This window comes from Phaseolus vulgaris, chromosome 2 (genome assembly GCF_051622355.1).
Source record: "Phaseolus vulgaris cultivar YP4 chromosome 2, ASM5162235v1, whole genome shotgun sequence".
Lineage (NCBI taxonomy): Eukaryota > Viridiplantae > Streptophyta > Magnoliopsida > Fabales > Fabaceae > Phaseolus > Phaseolus vulgaris.
Window position 1 is genome coordinate 4,401,178 of NC_143499.1, and position 27,939 is coordinate 4,429,116.

General features: G+C 30.7%; 4 protein-coding genes and 1 pseudogene across 9 annotated transcripts; 1 reads left to right on the forward strand and 4 right to left on the reverse strand.

Annotated features, from left to right (window-relative positions):
- Positions 1-2,100: 2,100 nt before the first annotated feature.
- LOC137809593 (Pre-rRNA-processing protein TSR2, conserved region) lies at positions 2,101-3,364 on the reverse strand. The gene is made up of 3 exons (XM_068610707.2): positions 3,114-3,364; positions 2,888-2,979; positions 2,101-2,226 (listed from the first exon to the last, which is right to left on the reverse strand). Exons 1-3 carry the CDS (start codon positions 3,349-3,351, stop codon positions 2,170-2,172), a joined length of 387 nt encoding a protein of 128 aa, XP_068466808.2. The 5' UTR covers positions 3,352-3,364; the 3' UTR covers positions 2,101-2,169.
- A 2,513-nt stretch (positions 3,365-5,877) lies between these two features.
- Positions 5,878-6,841, reverse strand: LOC150028948 (uncharacterized; annotated as a pseudogene).
- A 3,978-nt stretch (positions 6,842-10,819) lies between these two features.
- SECE1 (secE/sec61-gamma protein transport protein) lies at positions 10,820-11,624 on the forward strand. The gene has a single exon (XM_090298139.1). The coding sequence runs from the start codon at positions 10,882-10,884 to the stop codon at positions 11,368-11,370; it is 489 nt and encodes a 162-aa protein (XP_090154265.1). The 5' UTR covers positions 10,820-10,881; the 3' UTR covers positions 11,371-11,624.
- A 996-nt stretch (positions 11,625-12,620) lies between these two features.
- On the reverse strand, positions 12,621-18,708 carry LOC137810378 (cysteine synthase). The gene is made up of 11 exons (XM_068611607.1): positions 18,604-18,708; positions 18,336-18,382; positions 18,135-18,244; positions 17,955-18,012; positions 17,073-17,336; positions 16,854-16,991; positions 16,651-16,702; positions 14,769-14,848; positions 14,068-14,127; positions 13,858-13,938; positions 12,621-12,891 (listed from the first exon to the last, which is right to left on the reverse strand). Exons 2-11 carry the CDS (start codon positions 18,375-18,377, stop codon positions 12,799-12,801), a joined length of 978 nt encoding a protein of 325 aa, XP_068467708.1. The 5' UTR covers positions 18,378-18,382; positions 18,604-18,708; the 3' UTR covers positions 12,621-12,798.
- Positions 18,709-22,083: 3,375 nt separating this feature from the next.
- Positions 22,084-27,892, reverse strand: LOC137810380 (CDPK adapter, putative (DUF1423)). 6 transcript variants are annotated; one of them, XM_068611608.2, is made up of 6 exons: positions 27,682-27,892; positions 27,333-27,386; positions 24,379-24,715; positions 23,068-23,630; positions 22,904-23,000; positions 22,084-22,676 (listed from the first exon to the last, which is right to left on the reverse strand). In XM_068611608.2, the coding sequence occupies exons 2-6, from the start codon at positions 27,372-27,374 to the stop codon at positions 22,273-22,275; spliced, it is 1,443 nt and encodes a 480-aa protein (XP_068467709.1). In that variant the 5' UTR covers positions 27,375-27,386; positions 27,682-27,892; the 3' UTR covers positions 22,084-22,272. The 6 variants fall into 6 exon arrangements, with proteins under 6 accessions (XP_068467709.1, XP_068467715.1, XP_068467712.1 ...); XM_068611614.2 differs by having other exon boundaries at positions 22,904-22,970; positions 27,333-27,379; positions 27,682-27,846; XM_068611611.2 differs by having other exon boundaries at positions 22,904-22,970; positions 27,682-27,832.
- Between the last annotated feature and the right edge of the window lie 47 nt (positions 27,893-27,939).

Genomic DNA, 27,939 nt, shown 5'->3' on the forward strand with positions numbered 1-27,939 from the left:
GTTCAAAACACTTACACTCAAATTCAAAATATGAAAAACTAACTTTTTTTAATTTTATTAATGGATTGCATATTTTATGAAATATAAACTACTCCAACAGGTTTCCATCATAATCTTTATTCTTAGAAAATATATCATAGTTTTAAATTATTTTTGAATTTTAATCTGTTCTTAAAAAAATTATTATAATTTTAAAATCGATATCAAACTGATTTATAAACATTCAAAAATATGGATTTGAACTTAAAATTCAATTTAGTTACTTAGATTTGGACTTACGAAATTCAAAATTAATTCTTTTATAATATGGATTTAGATTTAATTTCAATCTATTCAGGTTTAGATTGGATTTGAATTGAATTTCAAGTCTAGCCCACTTGAAATAAAATTTAATTTGTTAGTATTTTTTAAAATGATCAAATATATTAAACTTAATAAATCCTCCTTTTACTTAATTTCATTCAATGGTTTTATAATACCAATTGTTTCATTTATTCTTATTCAATTTAAGTTCTTAAATTATGTAAACCCTATTCATAGATTTACTTATTTGGTTTTCTTTGTTCCTAATTTATTTTATTATTGTTTTTGAATCTCCGATCCAAATAAGTTTTACAAGTTATTTTACATTTAACCAAAGCATAATACATTTTTCTGCCTTATTATCACCATTATTATCACATTTTTCTGTCTTTAATTCAATATTGACAATTAACCAATAACTTAAAATAAAAAGAGTTTTAAGTGGTATACAGAAAATTATTGAAACTCTATGTAACAATAAATGTTTGAAATAACTTTTTTTTTGGGTAACACAATCATATGTAACCATACTAATGAATTGAAAAAGACAACTGTGACTTATAAATGTATATTAAATATGATACATGTGACAGCTATTTGACTTCACAAATGGGCCTTATGGCTATGATATTAGAAAAACAGTAAAACACATTCATTTTACATATCAATAAATTATTATTTTTTAATTTAAAATATTATTATATTATTATAATTAGGTGTCAAAGTATGTTATTTACTATTTAAGTGTTAATAAAAACTTTTTCTATTAGAAATATATATTATTTTTGGGTTTTTGAAACTGAAAGGAAAACTTTCTCTAGTGTTTAAAATACAATATTTTTGCTTTTATGTAATCTTAATATATACCAATATACATGTTTCTCTTATTATTGTGTTATTAGATAATATGTTTAATTTTTATTCACTGTAAAAAAAATTAAAATGAAAAGATAAAACGTAATAGTTAATTTGTTGTTAATATATATACTATACTATTTGAGACTGGAGTGTAACAATGGGTTATTAAAATTTTATTCAGTTCAAATAACTATAGAATTTTATTGCAAACAACTAATTTTTGTTGAATACAACATTATAATGATTAGATCCAAAACATTTCAACCGAAACTTCAGTGATGTCAGAAAGTGAGATCCTTCGGTTAACAACTCTTTGTTAATGTCGGCTCAAAGAACAATAAAATGTCGGTTCAGAATGTCGGTTGATAATGTCGGTTAAAAGAAGGCAATAACTTTCAAAATTGTGAACCGAAGAATGTCGGAGAGAGAGACCAAGAACTTCAGTGCTGCACGTGCATGAACTTTCCCTCTTCATTTGCATATTTCTATTTTACCATATGCACTACACGCGTCCTTTGTTCTTAGGATCATTCATGAAATTGATGATCAAAATTTATTGTGTTTCACTCCATATTGTATAATTCATGACATAAGATTTTGTCATTTTCCACCATTTTAAGTAATTTTGAAACTGGACCAGTAATTATGTTATAGGAATCTTTCAAAATATTCATCCTTCAAATATGAATATTTTGTATTTATATGAAGATTTTTTTTACCTGCAGTTTGTCATATGGAGATTTGTTAAGTAATTACTAATCTTTAAAAAAAATAAGTAATTACTATTAATTAAATTTTGTGGGAGTGTAATTATTTATCAACTACTTGTAATGGTGATCTTGCATACTTAAACAACTAATTGAAAGTATAAGTAAGTTGCTTGACAAAAACCTACTTATATAATATATATAATTAAAAAAAAGGTTATAAAGAGATTTACCAAAATTCATGTGTTTGTTTCTGAAGTGAAGCCTTCTTCTTGCTGCTCAAATGTAGTTCTTTCAAATATTAAGAGGATGTGCGAAACAAGTATTCTTCATGAATAATCAATAATTGTTCTGCTACCTGTTATATATGTATCATTAGTATTAGCCAAATTCAAATGATGTTAAGGAAAAAAAATTGAAAATGACACATTATTTTACATAAGATTAAGCTTGATTTAATGAAGAAAAAAAAGGACACAAGCATTTTACATAAAATTAGGTTTGAGTGATATAGAGTTAAGAAGTATCTTAGACTGATAATAAGTTTTATTTATTTCATGCTTGTATAACACCAAACCTAAATAAGACTTTGTTCCTAATATATTTTTCATGTTCAAACAAAATTTGTATAAGTGGATGTCATGTTCATGTTTATGCTTCCTCAATACACATACTAAATCTAATGACACGTAATTCTACCAATTGTCTCTTAAAACAAAATGTAAAAGTTTTTATAAGGTTTACAATCATAAACTAAGCAAATATCTATATATATCTCAGATTTTTGTTAAGTTACAAATAAAAAAAAAACATTAGTCAACATTAACCTACAAAGAAAGTTTGTGGTTTTGGAAAAATGTTAATTAAGGATTGTGAGAAACTATATTAGTTTGGTTGAAAAAGTAGAAGATAAATTTATTATAGACATGAATCATGGATCATGGATCTGACTTTGACACTGAACCAGATTATATATAGAATATAAAAGTGGATAGATGTATACATATATATACACACACCTGTTCAATACTGCCATCTTCTATCTCTGTGTTGAATGTAAGCAACATACATTCATGGAGTAGGTTTTCTAAATCTTCAACAGGAACTAACACTGAAATTTAGATGATAAATCACATAAAAGAGACATTGGTGAGATGTTATAACAAAAGAGAAAATTGATAAATAAAATTTGTCTAAATGAATGGAAAGAAAAGAGAATAAACTAATTGAAAAATACTATACAACCTTTAGATTTGGAGAACCAGGAAAATAAATCAGCAGCAAGTTGATGCGATTTCTGAAGGGAATCAGAACCACCCCATTGATTTTCAATAGCCATTTGAAGGGCATACCAACGAGAAAGAAGCAAAACGATACTCTTTTGCAATAAAATGGTATCATTTGTTTCTGCTCTTTCGGAATAGTTTCTATTCATGCAATCCATTTGAGGCACCTCTGTGTGTTCTGGGAGAAAAAAATTCATACAACACACAGAGGTGAATAATGAATGAAAATGCATTGTTGTATTTATATGAAATGAATTGCATGAGAAACATAGATGCGAAAAATGTTGAAGAGAAAACTATTACCAACTGTTCTCATCTTTCTATATATGAAATCTTTAAAAAGAAAAAAAAAATTATAACCATTTTAAAAATTCATTTAGCTAAAACATCTTTTAAATCCTTCATAAACATACTGGAATAATTAATTTATTAGCTTAGATTATATACTAATTGTATTATTAATGTATTAATGTTCTATATTGTATTGAAATTACATGTATTATATATTTTGAAAAACAAATTTAGGTATATATAACAAGCTTCAGCAATTTTTGCATGACAACTTCTCATGTAAAATTACATCTTTAAGTTTGATTTGTTATCATTACTTTAATCTTAATAAGTGAATAACTTCTAGATTATAATTTATATTCCAATTGATAAATCATTTTTTATAAACATTTCAAATTATTTTTCTTAATTATCAATACTATTTATTAATTGCACTATTTATTCATAAATTTTATTGACTCTAAAATTAAATTAAGTTTATAACCAATAGAATCATATCATAATAATTTAGTATTATTATCATTTTAAGTCTAATCTCAACTTTTTAGTTATTTTCATCTGTGTATCAATTCTTTTGGCTTAGCATTTTGTTAATCAAATTTGAACGTAGTCATGTATATGGATCAATTTAAATTCATAACTGGTTTACAATTAGTCCAAAAATTCTTATTTTGAGCTGGTAAAAATATATGGCAAATGTGTAGCCAAAAAAAATCATAAATACTTGTAGAATTAAGAAAACCTAAATAAGTTTCTCTGAAAATAAAAGTTAATTCATATGAAGTAATTTATAGATTTTTTCTATCATTAAGTTTTTAGAAAACAATTCTTAACTTTAAATTATTTATTTTCTTCTTTCATGGTGGTTAATGAAAAGCCTATCAACAAATTATTAAGAAAGAAGTTTCAAATAAAATTATTAAGAGTATATCTAAAAGTTTAAACCATCACCTTTAATTTAAGACTCGGGTATTATAAGAAATTTACATTAAAATTCAATGATATGCTTGCTGAAAGTCTTAAAATTAAGAAACTGAGTATTATATAAAACACAATCTTAAACATAAAAAAAGGATTTGTCAAAATCAACAAACATATTGTAAAAAACAATTTCAGAATTTTTTTTCATCCAAGATGATTAACTTAATTAAAATGAAATAAAAGCTTTAACAATTTTTAAAAGTGTGAATGATCTTAACCATATAAAAACAATCACATTAGTCTTTAATATAATAAACTGGAAAACATCTAACAAGATAAAAAATAAAGTCGTAAATTAAAGAATATATAAAAGAATGCAGTTAAAATGAAAAGAAGGAATGGTGTTAATTGCTTAGGTTTGTGTATACGATGTAGCAGTGCAGGCTAGCTAGCTTCCTTTGTAATACATTAAAAATATTGTTATTTTTTCAAAATAAATATATTTTTTACTTGTTTTTTTTCTGACTAATACCTGTAGGAACTTATCAAATATAATTTGATAATGATTCGTATATTTTTAAAACTGAAAATTGAACAACATTATATATAATTTAAAATTTCATAAAATATAATTTAGGGACCAATATTACGACTATAAAAATTTTAGGGATTAAAAAATGAAAGGAAGTTATGAATTTTGATACATGTTTGCGTTTTCTTATTAGTAATATAATAATATATTTATGAGGAATTATAATTGTCTAATTTAAAAAAAGTAAAAGATAAAATCTACAATTATAATTTTGTAGGAACTAGAATATCATAAGAAAAAGTGAATTTAAGTCATAAATATATTGGAGTATAGTAACTCTGCATAAGATTGATTCGTTCTCTCTTGGGCTTTTTGGGCTTTAGAAAAAAGATAAGAGTTTGAAAAGTTTAAAGAATAGGAACCGCTTTACCTATTCGTTTTTCCTTCTTAAAATTCTACTATAAGGTATAAATATTTTTCATTGGTGTTTTTCTCAGTAAACTTGCTTTGAACGCTTTTAAACCACAATTTCTAAAATTTTTCTTCCATTATATCTGTAATTGTTAATTGGTTATCACAAACATTATTTAATTTAATAGTTATGTTAAATGCTGCTTCTTGTTTTTTTACGAAACACCTCCAAGTACTTGTATAAGCTAATGCTCCGTTAATTTCTACGATTGGATGATAAAAATCGATAATGTTTCAAGAGTTGTACTGCCATTTAAACTTTTATTAGTTGAAAAAATATGATACAGAATCTGATTTCAACATTTTGAAAAATTGATTCATTTTATCTTCTCTTAATAAATATCGAAAAATTTATCCGAGCTAGTTCTAGTTTCTGCAATGCATGACCGATATCATAGAACAAATTTGTAGAATAGAAGTTCCTAATCAACTTAATTTGTTTAGCATTGATTGTTTGTAGTATTGAAGAAATGTGTAGTAATAGAAATAGAAGAAAAAGGAGAATCAATTCCTCAACAGCATTTTTCTCTCAGCATTTTAATGACTTCACAGGGATCACCGGCTTACAAATAAACCAAATAGATTGTCACAATAATCTCAGCATCTAACTCCCGATTCACAAACAAACCGAAATAATTTCAAAAAATGAACACAAAATTATAGAGTAGGAACAAAAACACCCATAAACCTAAAATTTGGGGGAAATAATTGGAAGTCGAGAATGGAAAAGGAAACAAAAAAAAACAAAAAAAAAGCAGAGGAAATAATAACTAAAACAGGCGTTATAATTTTGTTTGATTTTGTTGTTGCGTTAATTAGTAGGAGAAAAGCAAATTAGTGTTAGTGTTGAAGGAAGAGGCTCAGATTTAGGTTTTGTCAGACAGAGAGGAGAAAAGAGCGTGATACCGTGGCTGCGAACACAGTGGATCGCCTCGCCAGGACCGCACATTACCCGCCTCTTCTTCACTCAGATCCTGTTTCAATTGCAGGAAACATCATCACTGCCTCGTTATATCCAAATGAGGAAGAGGAAAACAAGTTAGAAGAAGAAGAAGAAGAAGAAGATGAATGGAAAATGATATGGTGATGAAGAAGAAGATGATGATGATGGAACAAAAGAGAAAGAGAAAGAGAGGAGTGTGTATAGAGGATCATCGGCAGCTGCAAGATCTGAGAGAGCTTGCATGCTATGCCTCACACATGAACATTAAATTGCATGCAAGAAAAGGAAAGGGAGTGAGTGAGACTCAGAGCAAAGAGACAGAGTCCGTGGCTGCGTCAACAGAGACACCTCGCCAGAACACGTCAGAATCCATCATTGTCTCACTCGAGAAATGCCATGGAAGCCACCAACAACCACCTCAAAAACTCTCTCGCTAACCTCTAACAACACTGTTCGTTAGAGAGGAGAGGAAATGGCGGTGTCTATCGCACCCACCTTCCCCGTTCCAATGCAACACCGCACTGTTCATTCAACCAATTGCTTTACTTCTCAGTATTATATATTGGCCCAACTCAACCCTCACGCTTTTCTTCTTTTTTTTGGGCCTGGGCCCAGTTTTCAACTAATCAGAGACAATTACTTCGTACACCTGATGAAATTTGAACCTGCACCCCATTTTTATGTGAAACGACAAAAATGTCCTTAGATAACAGGAAAATTCTTTTTCTGGAACACGTTTCTGGATTTTGTTTCCTGAAATTCTTTTCTTCAATGTATTTTTTATATTTCGAAATTACTTTTCCAGAATGAAATTTTTATTTTCCAATTCTACTACGGAATTCCACTTCCTAAAAATCTATTATGGATTTACATTTCCTAATGTATTTTTTTTTTTAATTTCGGAATGAATGGTAATTTTGGAAATTTAGATAGGTATTGGGTTGCAGGTCACAATTTGTAAGGTGCAGAAAGAATTTTTCCTAATCATATCTTACAAACCTAAACCACCTGATCCACTTTTCTTATTGTATAATGACAACAAAAGTTCAATTTTTTAAAATACCTTATAAAAATCAAGGGTAAATTCTTTCTGTAAGTCCATATAATTTTAAAATTCCAAATATATCCATTTGTTTGTAATGAATTAAGCAATATGTAACACCTCTTATTTGAAATTTACACTATAAATTGAACAATCAGAAGCTATCAGAAGCTAACACACTCATATTACATATCGAATTGTATAATTCGGTTTGTATATCGAATTGTACAATCGGATAGATAATTTTATTAAGAAGTCTAACTCAAACTCATAAAACTGACTTATAAGGTGAGGTTTTGCACCCAGTTATATACTATGAAATTTTCTAATCTTTAGTCAATGTGAGATATCTAACACACACCCCTCACGTCGAGAATGGCCTGATAAGCCCAACAAATACTCTCTAGGATATGTTCGAAATGACTCTGATACCATATTAAAAAATGAACTTTAAGCCCAACTCAACATCATAAAATTGGCTTATGAGGTGAGATTTGCAGTCACTTATATACTATGAAATTTTCTAATCTCTAGTCTATGTGTGATCTCCAACAAATTTTAAATCCGATCTTAGCTTATGAATTGTTCAATCCAACATGTACATTTACTTTATATTACAAACTGAATTATATAATTTAGTATTTATTTTTCTAATAATATACCGGATTCTACATTCCAATATGTATATCTCATATTTGACTATATATAACGGATTGTCCAATCCAGAATTTTTATAAAAAAAAACCTAATTGTATGATCCGATTTCAATACAACACCAAAAAAAACAAGCTAAAAAATGGTGTGAGAAAGATTTACGTAACAAGAAAAATTAAACTTACCTTCACAATAATAAAAGTTCTTCAAGTTGGTCGTATTTAACCTTTTGGGAAGAGAAACTATATTTGTATGAATGCAATTAAGACCATTCTTGATAACAAAAAATACATTTATTATGAGTAGTTGAAATTCTAGCCATTCTTGATAACAAAAATACACATTTATGATTCTTGATAACAAAAATACACATTTATGATGAACATTTATTATGAGTGAGTAGTTGAACAAATTAGGGTATTTAAATTTTTAGGAAACGGCAAAAAGAAATTTCACAATTAATGAACATTTATTATGAGTGAGTAGTTGTACAAATTAGGGTATTTAATTTTTTAAGAAACGGCAAAAAAAAAATTCACAATTAATATGATGGTGTGGGAAGAACCATAAAGGTGGAGGCAGAATTTGACAAAAATCAAAGCTAATAATTGGAAAAGGAAAAATAATGCATGCAAACTATGAGAAAATTGCTTTCTTCAATCAATGATATTGAACCTGTAATCAACAAATTTTTAAAATTTCAAAATTGTCCTTCATTTAAAAATTAAAAAAAAATACATTTTTGGAAAGGAAATTGAGAATAATAGATTATTGTGTTTTGAAAATGAAATTTTAGAATAAAATTATAAAATCAAAATCTTATTCCAAAAAATCAATTCCACAATAAATAAAAAATACATTCCAATACAAGAAGTTATAGAAAACAAAATTTATAAACATATTTAGAAAATATTCTCGAGATTCATAAATGTATTCTGCAATACTAAATTAAAAAAACATTTTGAGCAGCATCTCATACTCCTATTTAAAAACTAAAGAGCATTTTGACTATTTAACGTGAATAATAGAGTAAAAATTCAAATTTGTTGGATGAAGTGAGCAATTGAGATATCATATCATACTCCTATTTAAAAAGTGGAAAGGACATTTTGACTATTTGACGTTATTGTTAGACTACATATTCAAATTTGTTGGGTTATTGACATGTTTTTGTGAAACCTATTTCTCATTTTACACGACTTTTTCTTCCTACACCTCATACTTTCTTGTGCCACCACCATACTAAATACGAAAATACCATTTTATCTTCTTTTGTGTCCAGCCCCTTGGATTTGAAATAAGCCTATGAATTATGTAATCCAGATATATTTTGGATTATATAATCCGAAAGTTAATCTCATATTTAGAAAAGGCTTCCGAATTATGTAATCCGGAAGCTAATCACGCATATGAAAAAAAAGGCTTTCGGATTACATAATCTAGAAGCTAATATTATGTATAGAAAAAACTTACAGGATTATGTAATCCAGAAGTTAATCACAAAAGGCTTCCAGATTACATAATCCAAAAACTAATTCTGGATCTAGAAAAAGACTTCCAGATTATGTAATCCAGAATATTAAAAAGGGTATTTTTGAAATACAAAAAAATTATAGGGGTGGTACAAGAAGGTATGGAGGTGCAGGAAGAAACAACCTCTAATGTATGAGGTGGCCCAATGCAAGGTCCATTGAGTTGGGAATGAACCATAAAATTAGACTAAGCCCATTGATATTACAAGTACAAATCGTAACATTTAAGTGTAGGGTTTTTTTTCCTGCACCTCTACATTTTTCTTCCTGCACCCCTACATCCTTCAAAAATACTGAAATTTCCTTTACAGTTTTGGGTGTTTTCAAAATACTGATTCCGTAAGCAAACTGTATTTCTGGAATAGAAAATCTAGAAGACAAAAAATCATTCTGAAACATCTTTTTTTAACACATTTTTATTTATTTCCGGATTGATAAATCCATAATTCATAAAACATGTTCCAGAAAAGGTGTTATGGAAATATTTCGAAAAGAACAATCCAGAAGTCAATTTTTAAAGGGGACAAAACAGTCTTCTCCAAAAATGATGGGTGCAGGAAGAAATTTGTAAAGGTGCAGGAAGAAGTTGCCTTAAGTCTATTGAACTTAGCAACTTTCTCAATTGTACAAGGTTGAATCTCCCTACACCATATCACTTATTACCGTCACCCACCAGATGTAGAGTAATTGACTATTTTGCCCTTAACATTTTAGATATCAATTTCCACAACACAAACAATACAGTTCTAAATCTATTTGTCCAAAAATAATAAGTGACTTTCGAATATCTCATCCGTAGTCTTATCAAGACATTCAACAATAACTTTCGGATACTGAGATCCATAGACTTTTTTTACCTTTCAAATACGAATATCCAAAATTTATACTGAATGCATATGAAAATCTACATCTAAGTCACTTTCTGGACATCGATATCTAGAAACACATTTACACCATCGCCACTGAATCCATCCCCACAACAAACGACTCCACCATTATCTTCTCCACTCAAAACGCCTCTACCACAACAAACAAGCTCTTCTATAGGTTTCTTTTGAAATAAAAAGTGACAAGAAGAGTTTGGGATTCTTAAAAAGATGTTAGGTGCAAGTGACAAATTGATGTGGTGGAGGGAGAATTTGCCTTGTAGAAAGGCTAGGTTTGTTTAATTTTACAGGCCCATAATGATCCATGCAATGAACCGTTACCACAGAATCCGACCCATAAGAGAAATGGGTTAGGATTGACCCGAATAGAGAAGGCAGAAGAATAGAACATAGAGAGTGTTGTTATCCACAACACAACACACAAAATCATTGGTTATTTCGTGCTTAGTTATCGATGGCTGTCCACGCTTTCCACCACCTACGCTCGCCGCTCACATCACGCTCGCACTCTCCATGCTCCGCTCCCCACTCTCCCCGACCCACACTCACTGCTTCCGCGCCCTTCAAGCCCCGACCCTTCACTTCCATCGGATTCTCGCTGCTCCCGGAGAGGCGCCGGCTGCCGGTGGCCGCCGTCGTGGAGGAAAGCCAAGAGAGTTCGGAGCCTGAACCGGAAGCGGAGTCGAAAGCGGAGTTGGCGTCGGAACTGAAGAAGGCGATGGCGGAGAGGAAGGAGAAAGAAGAGGACAACTTGTTGAGCGGAGTGGCGCGTGAGATCGACGAGATTGAGTGGCCCACGTTCGGGAAGGTTCTGGGCACCACCGGCGTTGTCCTCGGCGTGATCTTTGGTTCCAGCGTCGTTTTGCTCACTGTAAATGCCGTTTTGGCCGAGCTTTCTGACCGGGTTTTCGCAGGCAAAGGAATTCAGGATTTGTTCACCTGACACACACCCAACTAAACGAAACCATAATCGTGCAATTTTTGACACTAACCTTTTAATTGCTACATGAAGGACCTTCCCTGGGTGATTCACCTGCTGTTCAATCTGAACCTCATTGATCAAATGTTGTTGTTGTGTTCCCAAACTAAATTTTACTGCTTTCACCCCCTTGCCAATTCACCAAAGTGGTTCTCTACCATTGCCATCACTTTCCCTGTGACGTTATGCTATTCAATTACAATGTTTTGTTTTTTTCATAGTACTATGTATATCGATCAACTATAATATATAATGTCAGGTGCTGAAAATTTCATATAATTGGATACATAATAAATTTCATATAAGTGGATACATTTCATATAAGTGGATAGATACTTCATATTATAAATCTAATAATTATAAATGACTTTGATACCAATTGAAAGAAATAGATTAAGTGTATTTGAGATCTCTTTAAAAATATATATGATTAGAGTATTATAAATGACTTTCATACCAAGTTGAAAGAAATAGATTAAATGTATTTCAGATCTCTTTAGAAATATGATTAGAGTCTCAAATTATAGACAGTTAATATTAAATTAAATCATTATAAGATATTAAATCTCTCAATAATAAATAAAAAATAAAATTTAGATTTAATTACGGAATAATGATCTCCTATGCAACACTTTTTTTCCAAGTTCATTACAAGGGCTAAACAATAGATGTTGATCTTGTTTAGGAAGAAAGTTCTCTTGCCAGTACAAATCTATTTTATAATATTGTGAGTTTTAAAAGTTAAAACCTTTTATGTAAAAAAGAAGAAGCTAAAATATTAATATAAACGTGTATAATATTGTTCACTGTGTTCTTTTTTTACTTCTATCTTTGAGGTCAATCACTTAATGTGTATTTTCAATTTAACACGCTTTTAAAAATATCTATATTATGTGTTTCAACTGATTAAAATTGTTGCCTTTTTTTTTATAGAAAAGGTATTAGATCTATCTTTGTTTACAAGACCGTTACTCTTTTCTTAAAAATAGCTACTCAATGCTATCAACATTAATCCATCATATCTCTATTAATTTTGAATAAAATAATTTATTATGAAATATAATACATTATTTATTATCATTTATTTTAGAAATAATCTTTAATCAACTTTTTGTTACATATATAATATAATGTATCCATAATTTTATAAGGATTTTATGCCGATTTTCTCTAGAAATTGGACTATTAATAATAAATATTTTGACACAACAAGCTTTTAATATAACATGTTCTGGAAGACCAGGCCAACTTGATTCCCTCTTCTTTTGATACATTATTTTTAGCCTTTTGGAGCAAGTTTTGTTTAATTTTAGAAACACAAACAGTACTCTAACAATCCACGTTAAGGTTTACAAGAAAATTCAGAAACAGGTGAAAGCCTCAAACGGGAATTCAGGGCTCAAAAGTCATGGTTTCAGCTTCGCGTCTCACTGACTCGAATAGCACGGTGGACAGGTACCTCTCTCCGAAGCTGGGAAAAACAGCCTGCATCATATCCAAATGGAACCGTAACTCAGAAAAACACCACATAGATTCAGTTGCTCAAGTGAAAAATATAACAACACATGAAAATACATATAGTCAAAAGCTACGTTATCATGTTTTTCTTATTCACATCAAATCAGTTCCACAGGTGATCCACTATTCACAAACAAAACTCTATCGGTCTCAAAATTACACACGCAACACCCATTAGAAGCAACTTTGGACTTTGGATATAGTTGGGTTTTGTTCACATGATTATATTACCTTAGAAAAATTACAATGATAATGGTACTATACTACTGTAGCAAGCAGTGGCAACCGACAATGCAGAAAACAGGTAATAATCATTATATTTAGTTTTCGTTATTACCCAATACACGAATAATAATAATCATTGACAGATTTTTTTGCTAAGTTTAAGAAATAAAAGATCTAAAACTCAAACATAGACTCGTCCCATCTGTGAAGTCCACGTAGTCCAAGAGTTCACTGATTCCATTTTGTTCATTGCTAATGGAAACATCTGACTATACTACCTAAGGCTCTTCTTTGTTTTCGCATGTTAATGATTTTAGCATGCGAAACAAAACTAACATATGGAAACGTGCAAGAATTTGATTTATATGGCTATTAGTTTTGGTGTAAAACTATTTTAGATGGGCATTCAATAGAAATTCACTATGTTGCGACATCATATTAATGAATATGATGATGGAGCAATGGGGTTGAATTTCAATTAAATGTCTATGTCAAAAAAGTACATATATAAATTAAACTTGAAATGTAACCATAAATATATGTACTTGTCTTTCTTAAATAAATAAAATCACCAGCCTTCCAATTCCTTCACCAAGAGATCACCAGTTCATTTGATGGATATTGTGCATAACAAATTAACAATTACACTAGAATTATTTTACTGTTCTAAATACTTTCAGGGGAATTTTAGGGATATGATAAACTTACAACAATAAGCTTGCCAGCATTTTCTGGCCTTTTTGCTATCTTAATGGCAGCAGCAGCTGCAGCTCCAGAAGATATCCCCACCTTCAACAATATCCAAAGTGGTTTAATCAGCATATTTTTTACAGAATCCAAATATACAATACAAAGTATGCTCAACACAATATATATTAGGTGCTCGCTCTTGGCTGTTTCTATAGGTTTATAACTTACAAAGAGGCCTTCTTTAAGCGCAAGAAGTTTCGCAGTATCTATTGCTTCGTCACTCGAAATCTGCCAATAACACATATCTCAGGTTTGATGGAATATTAACTATTGCAACTTCAAAAACAAATACTGCAAAAAGACTAAATATTCAATAGCTTTTTGATAAAATACAAGACATCAATAACAAAAAAATTTAGTGATTAATTCAAATATGCATCTAAAAAATCGATTATCACATCATACTAGAAATGAAGTTGTATATTGTAAAATATTTATATGTCAAATCATATTCCGCCTGTACTTGTATCCATAGCACCAAAATCACAACCTAATCTTGAAATATATCAGGAGTCCCATTCTATATAAAACTGTTAATCTACATGTGATGTGAAGTTTAATTAAGCAGATCAGATATAATTATGTAAACTAGTACACAAATTTTTATCGATAGTTTGCAGTTTGCCCACAAGAGCGAGCAAATTAGTACACAAATTATGTAAACTAGTAAACTAGTACACCAAAATCAGTACCTAATCATAACCAATATTATTTTTATCGATAGTTTGCAGTTTGCAGATATAATTATGTAAACTAGTAAACTAGTACACCAAAATCAGCACCTAATCATAACCAATAATATTTTTTGGAATATGGCTACATGATCACTTGAATAATGTAATTCTTATCCATAAGTGATTAAAGCTTACTTGAACAACTTCATCAATAAGATTGACATCCAAGACACCAGGGATAAAACCAGCACCAATCCCTTGAATCTTGTGTGGACCTGAACATTCAAAATGCAAATTTGCAAATAAAACACAACTAGAAAATAAAGTTCTTTACCTCAGCCCTAAGGATTTATTCTTGCTAAAAAATTGGGAAAAACTATTGCAATTACAACCTCAAAGAACAAAACAAACAAGAAAAGACATAGGAACTGATAAGTAGTTTAAAGGAGTAATTTTAAGCTTAAGAAAGACAATATAATCACAGTGACATAAACTTTACATGATTCCTGTTTAGTTTGCGATTAGTTCAAACTTCAAATATCATTCTTGTCAGCTGACCGTCATGAAAAATTCAGGAGGAAAGATATAACGAGTGTTATATTATGTAGAAAACCTAGCAATAATCTTCTTTCAATAATAAGGCCAGTTGAATAAGCAAAACCTAGTCTTTCATGGCTATAGGAAGGAACAAAAGTGACACGATGATAGTATTCAATAATATACCTACAATACAAAACGCAATCAATTTTTAAATGCCAGTCAATAGCATTTACATGGTAAACTAATCATCATGCCTTAACCCTTCTACTAGGCTTGCTACATTATCAATTGATGCCATTGTAATCATAAACCAAAACTGTAATTCCAGTAAAACACCAAAAGAGAATGGCAAGAAAGGAAAAGGTAGACGCAGGAGATGCAAGTTTTTGTTTTATGTTTTTTGTTCTCTCCTAAAGTTTTCTGAGTCTTTCTCTACCTTTTTCAACTGGACTCTATTCTATTTGATTTACATGGCTCTCAAACACAACAAAGAAAATAAAATAAAACATCAACTAGAAATGCAATTTTTAAATGCCAGTCAATAGCATTTACATGGTAAACTAATCATCATGCCTTAACCCTTCTACTAGGCTTGCTACATTATCAATTGATGCCATTGTAATCATAAACCAAAACTGTAATTCCAGTAAAACACCAAAAGAGAATGGCAAGAAAGGAAAAGGTAGACGCAGGAGATGCAAGTTTTTGTTTTATGTTTTTTGTTCTCTCCTAAAGTTTTCTGAGTCTTTCTCTACCTTTTTCAACTGGACTCTATTCTATTTGATTTACATGGCTCTCAAACACAACAAAGAAAATAAAATAAAACATCAACTAGAAATGCAATTTTTAAATGCCAGTCAATAGCATTTACATGGTAAACTAATCATCATGCCTTAACCCTTCTACTAGGCTTGCTACATTATCAATTGATGCCATTGTAATCATAAACCAAAACTGTAATTCCAGTAAAACACCAAAAGAGAATGGCAAGAAAGGAAAAGGTAGACGCAGGAGATGCAAGTTTTTGTTTTATGCTTTTTGTTCTCTCCTAAAGTTTTCTGAGTCTTTCTCTACCTTTTTCAACTGGACTCTATTCTATTTGATTTACATGGCTCTCAAACACAACAAAGAAAATAAAATAAAACATCAACTAGAAATGCAATTTTTAAATGCCAGTCAATAGCATTTACATGGTAAACTAATCATCATGCCTTAACCCTTCTACTAGGCTTGCTACATTATCAATTGATGCCATTGTAATCATAAACCAAAACTGTAATTCCAGTAAAACACCAAAAGAGAATGGCAAGAAAGGAAAAGGTAGACGCAGGAGATGCAAGTTTTTGTTTTATGTTTTTTGTTCTCTCCTAAAGTTTTCTGAGTCTTTCTCTACCTTTTTCAACTGGACTCTATTCTATTTGATTTACATGGCTCTCAAACACAACAAAGAAAATAAAATAAAACATCAACTAGAAATGCAAGGGCTTTATGGCTCACCACAAAAAAACAACACATTATTAAAGAGGTCATAATTCACCTGGCTTTCCTCCTGAGAGCACTGGACTTTCCACTGGTTCCACACCAATCAGCTGCATAGAGGAAAAAGATGTAGAGTACATGAAAAAATTAAAAAAATAAATGATATAGCTATAGCAGAAACTCCATTTTCAAGAAAAATATTGTTCAAGTATCCCTAAATGTACCTAAACATGTATGTCAAGGAAAAAACGGATAACCAACCTTTACATTCGAATTCTGCTCTTTAAGATATTTCCCAGAGCCTGTTATTGTACCACCAGTGCCTATGCCGGAAACAAGAGCATCAATTTTCCCATCTGTGCCTTTCCAAATCTCAGGACCAGTGGTCTCATAATGTATCTGCAAGAACAGTATACATTGCCCAAAGTGTAAAGAATTTGGTGCACAATTTACAGAACAAATGTGCTTCTTTCTTTATACCTTCGGATTGGCAGGGTTTTCAAATTGCTGAAGTATGTAGGCATCGGGCGTCTTGGCCAATATCTCTTCAGCCTTCTGCATTGCTCCTTTCATTCCCTTCGCAGGGTCTGTCAGAACCAACTCAGCTCCAAAAGCTAATAGAATGGTTCTTCTTTCGAGACTCATAGAAGCAGGCATTGTAATTATGAGCTTGTAACCCCTGGCAGCTGCCATGAAGGCTAATCCAATGCCAGTATTACCACTTGTTGGTTCAATGAGGACACTCTATGGTAAAATAAGAAACCCAATATCAGAATTATATATAAAATTCCCAACTCAGAGATATACTAAATTAATACCAACAATTCCCTTTCTTAATCCACCACTTCCAACTATTCTACATAGCAGTTGTATTGTAAGTCTGTAACAAAAACTCAATAACAGAATATTCATTCAGATTTAAAACATCAGCTACTGGACTAATATAAATTTCACTAAGGTTTTTTCTATAGGAAAAAATTAACAATTCTTTTAAATTTGAGTCAAACTGAAACGTCACATATATACAGGAGGTTATATGATAAACTTCATCAAAGAGGATGATCCAAGCAAAAATGTGTCTCTTGAAGACAAATTGTAAAGATAGTTATCATCTACGTATATTATGAGGGATCTGGAAATGCACCACCTTTGTCTTACTCCTTCCTTCACAATTGAAGGTTTAGGAATATCATTATTTACACGAAGCAATGAGATAATCATGGTATAGCTGTTTACATCATAATCAAAGTTCAGGCACTAAAAAAACAGCATCCTCTGCACTCAAACCACAGCAGTTCAATATGACCCCTTCCCTAATCTCTTACTAGCTTCACTTCTATTTAATTATCAAGGTATACCAACCTTTCCAGGTGTGATAAGCCCCTTCTCTTCTGCATCCGCAATCATACTATACCCAATCCTGTGAGTCAGAAACAAGAAAACAAGCACAAAATCACAAAAAGTCATCACAGGCACAATGGGACCAAACCATGGATTTTAAAACTCAGAATCACAACTCGTGACAACGGAAAAAATAGTCACCTGTCCTTTACACTAGAGCATGGCTCCATCAACTCGAGTTTGGCAGCAACTCGGGCAACACAACCATCCGCAAGTTTGTTTAGGTATACCAAAGGGGTTTTACCAATCAACTGCATAGAATAAACATCAGATAACAGTACAAAAGCTAGCAATACAATACAAAAAACATTGCAGAAATGGGCATCAAATACAGAAACTCACTTCTGTAATATCTTTGGCAATTACAGACCTTTCAGCAGCCATTATATCTGGTCACAACAAAGCAGATAAACAAAAACTATTAGCATAGAGCTCACAAAGCTACCAAAAGACACACACCCATCAAAAGAAAAACATCAGAAGTAACAAAACAACCAATAATATTGATGGTTGGGATTGATCAGTGAGAAATAAACCCTGATTAACATGCATGATTAGCAAAAACTAGTTTGATTAATGCAATGGAAGATCATAAGAACACAAAATTGACCTTGAGGAGAAGGAACGAGGATACCAAGGTAAGCACAGCGTGGATCTACAATGTACGCAAAGATAACTCCGCTTACGTTTTAATCAATTTATTGGAAACCAAAACGGTGTAGTATTGTTCATTTATTATTTTATACTTTAATTTAAGTTTTCTAATTAATAAAATAACTGTTTAAGTTTATTTATTTATTATATTTATAATTTCATTACAACATTCGAAATAATTACTAATATACATTAAAAAATTTGTTGAAACTATTATCAAAATTTGAGACCGTGCAGTAAAAGTAAAAATTAGTTTCCCAACATCTTTGTCCCATTTCTATTGCAAAAGGCGTTATCTAAAGTTTTATTTTTTTTAATCGATTTGTTTACTATTTTTGTAATTTTTTTGAAATAAAAAAGTTTAATAAGATCCAATTTTTAATATTTTTTATTTAATAGTTGATAAAAATGCCTGTTTTTTGACACCATTGCATTGGTCCATGCCTCTCTCATTCTAAAAGTAGCTGTCTCCATCCCTTCTATATGTTTTTAAGAAATATATATTTTTTTTAAATTTAGATTCTTAATTTTTAATTTGCAAACATTAACAAAACTCAGACAATGTGGATTATTTACAAACCAAATGAAATATACTAATGCAAAAAAAAAACACAATTAAAGACTATTTATGCGCCCTACAACACCTGCTTATATCGCAAGCAATTTTTTTTTTAATTTTTTTACTGTTTATATGTTTGAAAATATTGAATATTCATGTTACAGATTTTCTTTTTATCACAATCTAGACTTTTGATATTTTTTAATTTACTTTCTATTAGATTTTATCATTAATTAGGATGATATGGTCTTATTTCACATCATTTTATTTGTTTTTATATAAAAAGTAAAAATAACTTAATTAAAATTTAATTTCTTATAAATTTATTTATTTTTAATTGAATTTTTATTAAATATTTTTATTTTATTGAGTGTCAAAATTTGATATATTTCAAGTGAGATTTTCTTATTAATTGGAGTGAAATAATCTTTGATTTGTTTTTTTAGTATTTAATTTTTGAATTGAAATAATATAATTTTTTATAAAAATAATTAGGATTTCATAACTTTATTTTTTTTATTGTTCATGTTGTTTATGTTTTGTTTGAAACTGCAAAATTAAATGGTCAAAAGTTACCTCAAAAGTATTCAATTAATAAAATATAAGTATTTTAGACACTTAATGAAAGTTACCTTAAATCGATTAGGGACTCAATTAATAAAATATAATTATTTTAGGCACTAAGTATAATGATTTTTTTTTAATATGAACTCAATTAAAAATAGTTAATTTTTTTATATTTTTTACTTTCATAAATTTAGATAATGTATGTCTGTGTATTAATTGAATGTATTTTAGATTATTTTAACCTAATTGATCAATTTGATTATGGATTTGAATAGTTGTTAGTCTTTATGATTATTTACAACTTATCACGCATCTGAGGGTTAGAAATGAAGTTCATATATATTTATCAATAATCTTTATTTCAATAAGATTAAATGTCGTAAACCTTATAATATTGTAAACTATATCACCCAATCACATCATCATTAATTTAATTTGATTCTGTATGACATAAATCGTCGTAGAAGAAGCTGAGAAGTTGGTATTTATTGAATACTTAACTCTTAATTTTATCGATTATAGGACATGTCTTCAATGAAGATCATAATTAATTATATACATTGAGAAACCAATTGAACATGGTAAGCATTTAGTTCTTCCCAAAAGCATGCTACCAGCTAAGCATGACTTCAACATATATAAATAGTTAATATTATATATTTATTCATTTGGTTGGTTCTTACGAGTCATTATTTTTTTCCTTGATTTAAGCGGATTAACCAATTAAACAAATTAAGATTTTATAGTTTCCAGCTTTCTACACTTCACAGTTGTTCTCTCTCACCTGTCACTAATTAATGATTGAAGGAAATATAAAAAAAGTTTTATATAAAGAATATTCTAGAAGGAATGAGAAAATAAATAAAAAATTGTGAAGAATAAGAAAAAGGATTTTATTTAATATTCAATCTCCAAGTAAAGAGATATCTGCTCATAATTTGGATAGTCAAAAAAACTTAGTTTGACTTCGTTTATTTTTTAAAATTGCCGGATTCAGACCTTTTAAAAACCATTTTTAGTTAAAAATATCAAACTTTAGGCTTTAAATAAATTATAAGGTGGCTAACTTGTCTGTATTGTATGTTTGATATATAATACAGTTTTATAAATAGTATATGTACAATTATTAATAATAAATTTTATAACAAAAAACAATTTAATTTTAAAAATGTTGTACACATGAAATTACTTACCCTATTGATCTATATTTTTTCATCTATTATCAGTAGTAATAATAATTTATTATTAAATAAAAAGATGTGAATGCAAGTATTGCACAATGACAGTTTAAGATGTGGGCTATTTCTTCATGCACCCCAAAAAAATGTCTTCCTACACCCCATCATTTTCATTTTCAAAGAAGGCTATTTTACCTTTTTTTTAAAATTGATTTTGAATTGTTCTTTTTAGAATATTTTTGAAACATATTTTCTGAAACTGATTTCCTATTCCAAAAACATTATTTCTGAATTTTCTATTTCAGAAACACTATAATTACAGAATCCCTACTTCAGAAACAATTTTTTTCTTACAAAACCCCTATTATGAAAATATTTTTTGCTTATTTTTTCTTAAGAACTCCTATTCCGAGATCATTCAAAACAGAGAAAAGATAATTTCGATATTTCTAAAAAAGAAATTCTTACAAAATTCATATTCCAAAATCATTCAAAACTGCGAAAATCATTCAAAACTGCGAAAATCATTCAAAACTGCGAGGTATTTCAAAAAAATTTCCTATTCCAAAATCATCCAAAACTAATTTCGGTATTTAAAAAAAAAATTATAGGCGTGGAGGAAGAAACTCCATAAGATGTGTGAGCAATATGCCAACATTTCTTCAACTTTAGACCTTGATAAAATATATATTTTTTGGAAAAAAATTACAATTAAAACAAATCAAGTAATTTCAGACTTTTAATACTTAAAAAAGGGCAACATAAGTGATGAAAGCTAAGAAATCTGTCTTAGAAGACTAGGATTTTCTGAAATTGTTTCTAAAGAATCTTATTCCCAATGCAGAAGGGAATTCAATACTGAGAAGAGAAGAGAAAAGTTTTGTTGCATAAACAGTAAAAAACATTACACTCTTTATAATAATATAATAATACTTTTAAATTAAAAAAAAAAATAATATTAATTTCTTATGATGTGAAGTGTGTGTGAAAACTGTCAAGAATGTTAATATATCAGCAGCCTACTGAGAATGATATTTGATGCTAAGTTTGAAAACCGATTTTGAAAATGTTTGGACAGATAATTATAACAGATGAGCTATCAGGAAGAATAATACTGCAAACAGCAATTAACAACAAACTTTCAACATCACGTTATTTAGTAGTAAGAGTCTGTAGCTCAGAGAATTGCCACATGATAGTTTGGCAAAACATCCATGATGATACGAAAGGATGTAATTTGAAGCAAAAACACAACAAAAACACAACGAAAGTCTGAGGAAAATGGAAATTGTCACAACCTGAGATTGTCAAGTGAAGCATCTTACGAAAAGCCAAAGTACTCCTTCAGAATAGACCTGGATGTCCTAGAACACCCATTCCCTATCTTACACATGTTTTCAAACTTAGCCATCTCCCGTTTGAGCTGTTTCTTCCTTTCACGTACAGCATCCTCTGCCGCAGCAGATGACATTTGACCAGCCAATGCTTCTTTTTCATGTTCCAGTTGGGCATGCAAATTTATTAAATAGGTTTTTTGTGCCGTAAGTGCTTCTTCAACCACCTTATATTCTAACTCTTGTGACCTTCTAAACTCCTCGACAACTTGTACAGCATCTTCATCAAGGTCTGAGAAGCTAAAATTATGAAAATTAAAAGGCTTCGACCTTGTCTTAACTTCAGCATTGCCCTCATTCATTGGGTCTTGCGTCACACCACTGCCATTACCTGATAAACAAACACACAATATGTTAAGTAGAGTGCACCCAATAACAGAAAGTTTACGATTTGTCACAACCCAGAGTCAGAGAGGATAAATGGTCATTCTGTTTCTCATGTCTTTTAGAAATTCACACACCTAGAGTTTTTCACCTCTATAAATCAATGCTAGGGTTTTAGTATCAGTCGAAAGTAGTAAAAATAGATATGCACAGATAGTAGGGGAGGATACTTACTCATAGAATAATCCATAAGATTGTCATCTTTCTTCCAGACATCTTCATGAGTAGTTCCACATTTGAGCTGATGAAAACCATCAAATTGGTCATAAGCCTTCAAAAAGAGAGAACAAGCAAGATAAGTTTTGTTTCTATTACCATAATATCGTTTAAGAATATACCTTTGAGATGGCCAATTCAATATAACGCAGAACCTCCTTTGCAATGGGTCTCTCTGAACCACGCAGGAGACAAGCACCAAGATTCAAAATCTTCTTCAGAATTTCATCATCCAAATCCGTACTTTTGCATGTTTGCAGAAGATTACTAACATGAGAAATCACATCAGTCCTCCCATCACAGCGACGGCAGAGGTAGCCAGCATCCAGTCCAATACTTCCTCCAACTTGGCCTGCCAAGAGACATCGAAGGGCGCATTCAATATGAGCAACGTGGCCACAAATCCCTTCACCAGCATTCACTTTACACTTGATGTAACTATAGCCACCATAAGCTGCAGAGACAGTTTTGCTACAGAGAATGCAAGAACAGTCACGGCAAAAGCCAGGTTCAGTACAGCAGATATCACAAGGCATGACTGGAGAATATTTTGCTACTTCTCCCAACACCAGACTACTGCACTCCTTATTATTTGCTTTGCACTTGACAACGTCCTCATCATCAGAGTCAGATACTTCTAGTGCTACCTGTTGAAGAGGTATAGCAAGTATTGGTTCTGCATTGTCTGTGATGTAGAACAACCGAAGTAGTTATTTAGCAATGTTATATCATTTTAATAAGCAAAACAAACATAACAGTACGTCACTGATTGCTGAGAGACATTGTAAAACATGAAAAGGAAAACATAACTAGGATGAAAAATAATGGTTTAATAAAACTGTTTCACAACCGTAGTTGCCCTGTCAAAGATTTTTAACTAACCACAACCACATCACGACAACACTACAACAATTCCAAGCCAACGTGGTATGTAGCGTATAATTCTGCTAGTCTCCATCTAGTAAGATGTTGGTAGCAAAAATGATTTACCAATCGCATTGATAAAATTCATATGCCTATATATTATCATGTCAAGAACTTTATCTTTATTCTTCAGTTTTATGTAATCAAATTTTTAACCTCTAGATTACATAAATTATTCTCCGAATGTGCAAATAACATTGTTATAAAAAATAGAATTACATCTATAACTGAGTTCAGAAAAACAACAGAGCAATAGAACTCAGCAGAGTTTATTAGAATCAATCAAACAAGTCATGAAAAAACAAAAAAACAAACATTGAAAAATGACACTAACGCATTCAAAGCAAAGGCCACTACAAATTAAAAGGAAGAAATTAAAGGAAATTGATAGAGAAAAGGGATATTCTAGTATCAAATGAAAAAATAGATATAGGCAACATCTGAAAAATCCTTCTAAAAAGCATTGGATATTGCTTAGGAATAAGTGACAGGAAAAAAGAGACCGTTACCTGATGCAGATGATATTGCGGGAATCTTCCAGGAGAAAGATGCAAAAAAGGCATTGATATCAGCATCAGGAAAATATCTCTTGACATAACGTTCAACAGCAAGCTTGCTCGCAAAGATGTGTTGTTTGCTGTGTGTGCTTGAACCTGACCCTGCGTTCTCGTTCTCCTCCTTCAACAAGCGGACTAGTCGATTAGGCAGATACAGATACCTATCCTGAAAGTGCGTACCAGCAGGGACAATTCTCCGTCCAGTTCTCCATCCCCAAACATCACCCTTTTCTGGCCAATTTTCCGGTGCATATGGAAATCCTTCACCAGACATTTCCGGAATCACTGGCTGTAGATAAAATAAATCATTATCCTCCATCTCAACCGCAGCATAATCAAAATTAGAATTACAAATATGTAATATAAAAGGCAGTTCAGGAAAATGACAGAGCAGCTGAACTGAAGAGAGTTAAAATTCCCGAAACAGATCATAAAAAAACAAAAAAAAAATTCACAGAATAATGAAACTAACGCATTCAAAGAAGGAAATTAGAGAAAGACCACACCAAAAATTAAAGGAAATATCACCACTTCCAGGTTTAATGCTCCAGTCCATATGGGATTTCCAATACAATCACGCCAAAGCCAAAGCTACAAACTCGTGTGTAACAAGTGGCCTGATAAGGCCACAAAACTCTATATGGCCAAAAAAACTCTATATGCTATATAAATGACTCAGATACCATTTTAAAAAGTAAACTTTAAGTCAAACTCAATCTTATAAAAACCACTTCTAATATGGCCAAAAAAACTCTATATGCTATATAAATGACTTAGATACCATTTTAAAAAGTAAACTTTTAAGTCAAACTCAATCTTATAAAAATCACTTAGAAGGTGAAGTTTGCATTTACATACATGTATCTTATCCCGATAGATTCAATCAAAACTTGTTTATGGAAACACCCACACATACATTTATGGAAACACCCACACATACATGCAACAAGTAGATCCAATCAAAACTTGTTTATAGAAACACACATACATGCAACTCCGGAAACACAAGAAAATCATCCGCAAGTTTATTTAGATATGGGATATACAGGTTATAGGATAACCTTCATAATAAAAAGGTAGATCCAATCAAAACTTGTTTATAGAAACACACATACATTGAACCGGTTGATTCAATCAAAATTTGTTTATGGAAACACCCACACATACATGGAAGTAGATCCAATCAAAACTTGTTTATAAGAAACACAAGAAAATCATCCGCAAGTTTATTTAGATGTGGGATATACTGGTTATAGGATAACCTTCATCAAAAGGGTTAGATCCAATCAAAACTTGTTTATAGAAACAAACAAACATACATGCAACCATAGATTCAATCAAAACTTGTTTATGGAAACACTCACACATGCATGCAAGTAGATCCAATCAAAACTTGTTTATAGAAACATACACACATACATGCAACTCAGGAAACACAAGAAAATCATCCACAAGTTTATTTTAGAGATGTGGGATATACTGGTTATAGGATAACCTTCATCAAAAGGGTTAGATCCAATCGAAACTTGTTTATAGAAACAAAAAGACATACATGCAACCATAGATTCAATCAAAACTTGTTTCCATACATGCAAGTAGATCCAATCAAAACTTGTTTATAGAACATACACACATACATGCAAGTAGATCCAATCAAAACTTGTTTATAGAAACATACAAACATACATGCAACTCAGGAAACACAAGAAAATCATCCACAAGTTTATTTTAGATGTGGGATATACTGGTTATAGGATAACCTTCATCAAAAGGGTTAGATCCAATCAAAACTTTTTGTAGAAACAAAAAGACATACATGCAACCATAGATTCAATCAAAACTTGTTTATGGAAACACCCACACATACATGCAAGTAGATCCAATCAAAACTTGTTTATAGAAACATACACACATACATGCAACTCAGAAACACAAGAAAATCATCCACAAGTTTATTTTAGATGTGGGATATACTGGTTATAGGATAACCTTCATCAAAAGGGTTAGATCCAATCAAAACTTGTTTGTAGAAACAAAAAAACATACATGCAACCATAGATTCAATCAAAACTTGTTTATGGAAACACCCACACATACATGCAAGTAGATCCAATCAAAACTTGTTTATAGAACAAGAAAATCATCGGCAACTTTATTTAGATGTGGGATATACTGGTTATAGGATAACCTTCATCAAAAGGGTTAGATCCAATCAAAACTTGTTTATAGAAATAAAAAGACATACATGCAATCATAGATTCAATCAAAACTTGTTTATGGAAACACCCACACATACATGCAAGTAGATCCAATCAAAACTTGTTTATAGAAACATACACACATACATGCAAGGGAAACACAAGAAAATCATCCGCAAGTTTATTTAGATGTGGGATATACAGGTTATAGGATAACCTTCATCAAAGCGGTAGATCCAATCAAAACTTGATTATAGAAACACACAGACATACATGCAACCGGTAGATCCAGTCAAAAAATGTTTATAGAAACACAAACATACATGCAACCATAGATTCAATCAAAACTTGTTTATAGAAACACCCACACATACATGCAACGTAGATCCAACCAAAACATGTTTATAGAAACACAAACATACATGCAAGACACACATGCAACTCCGGGAAACACAAGAAAATCATCCGAAAGTTTATTTAGATGTACGATATACAAAGTTATATGATAACCTTCATCAAAACCGGTAGATCCAACCAAAACTTGTTTATAGAAACACCCACTCATACATGCAATGCATGCATGTTTATAGAAACACACTCACATACATGCAACACATACATGCAACTCGAATCGAAGAATAAACTTCGGATTGACAATACAATACAAAAAACCGAGCAGGAATGAGCATCAAATAAAGAAACTCTCACTTCAGCAAAATGGTAGTCCATTGCAGACTTGTCAGAAGACATTATATCTGGTCACTACAAAACAGACAAGCAAAAACTATTAGCATAGAGCTCAAAAAACTATCAAAAACACACATGCATTAAAAGAAAAAGATAGAAGTAACAAAACTCCCAGTGATATTAATGGTTTGGGAATGATCGGTGAGAAATGGACTCTAATTAAGAAGAGTAATCGGTAAAAAAGTAGTGTGATTAATGTAATGGAGGATCATAAAAACCAAAAGTGAGCTTGAGAAACCGAAACGAGATAATTAGTAGAAAATAGAGTGATTGATGTAATGGAAAAAAAAAGAAAAGAAGCAAAAGTGACCTTGAAGAACCGAAACGAAAACGAAGATACAGCACAGCGCCGCGGATCTAAACTGTAAGCAAAGGTAACCCCACCATACATTTCGGCCGTATTTATAGAAAGAAAAGACGAGAAAACGGCGTAGTATCGGTCTTTTCTTATTTTACACTTTTTTTTTTCATCGATAAAAGAACTTTTTATTTATTTAATTTCTTATATTTGTCAACCCATTACAATATTCGATATAATTATTAACATTTATTATATAATGTCTCGTCA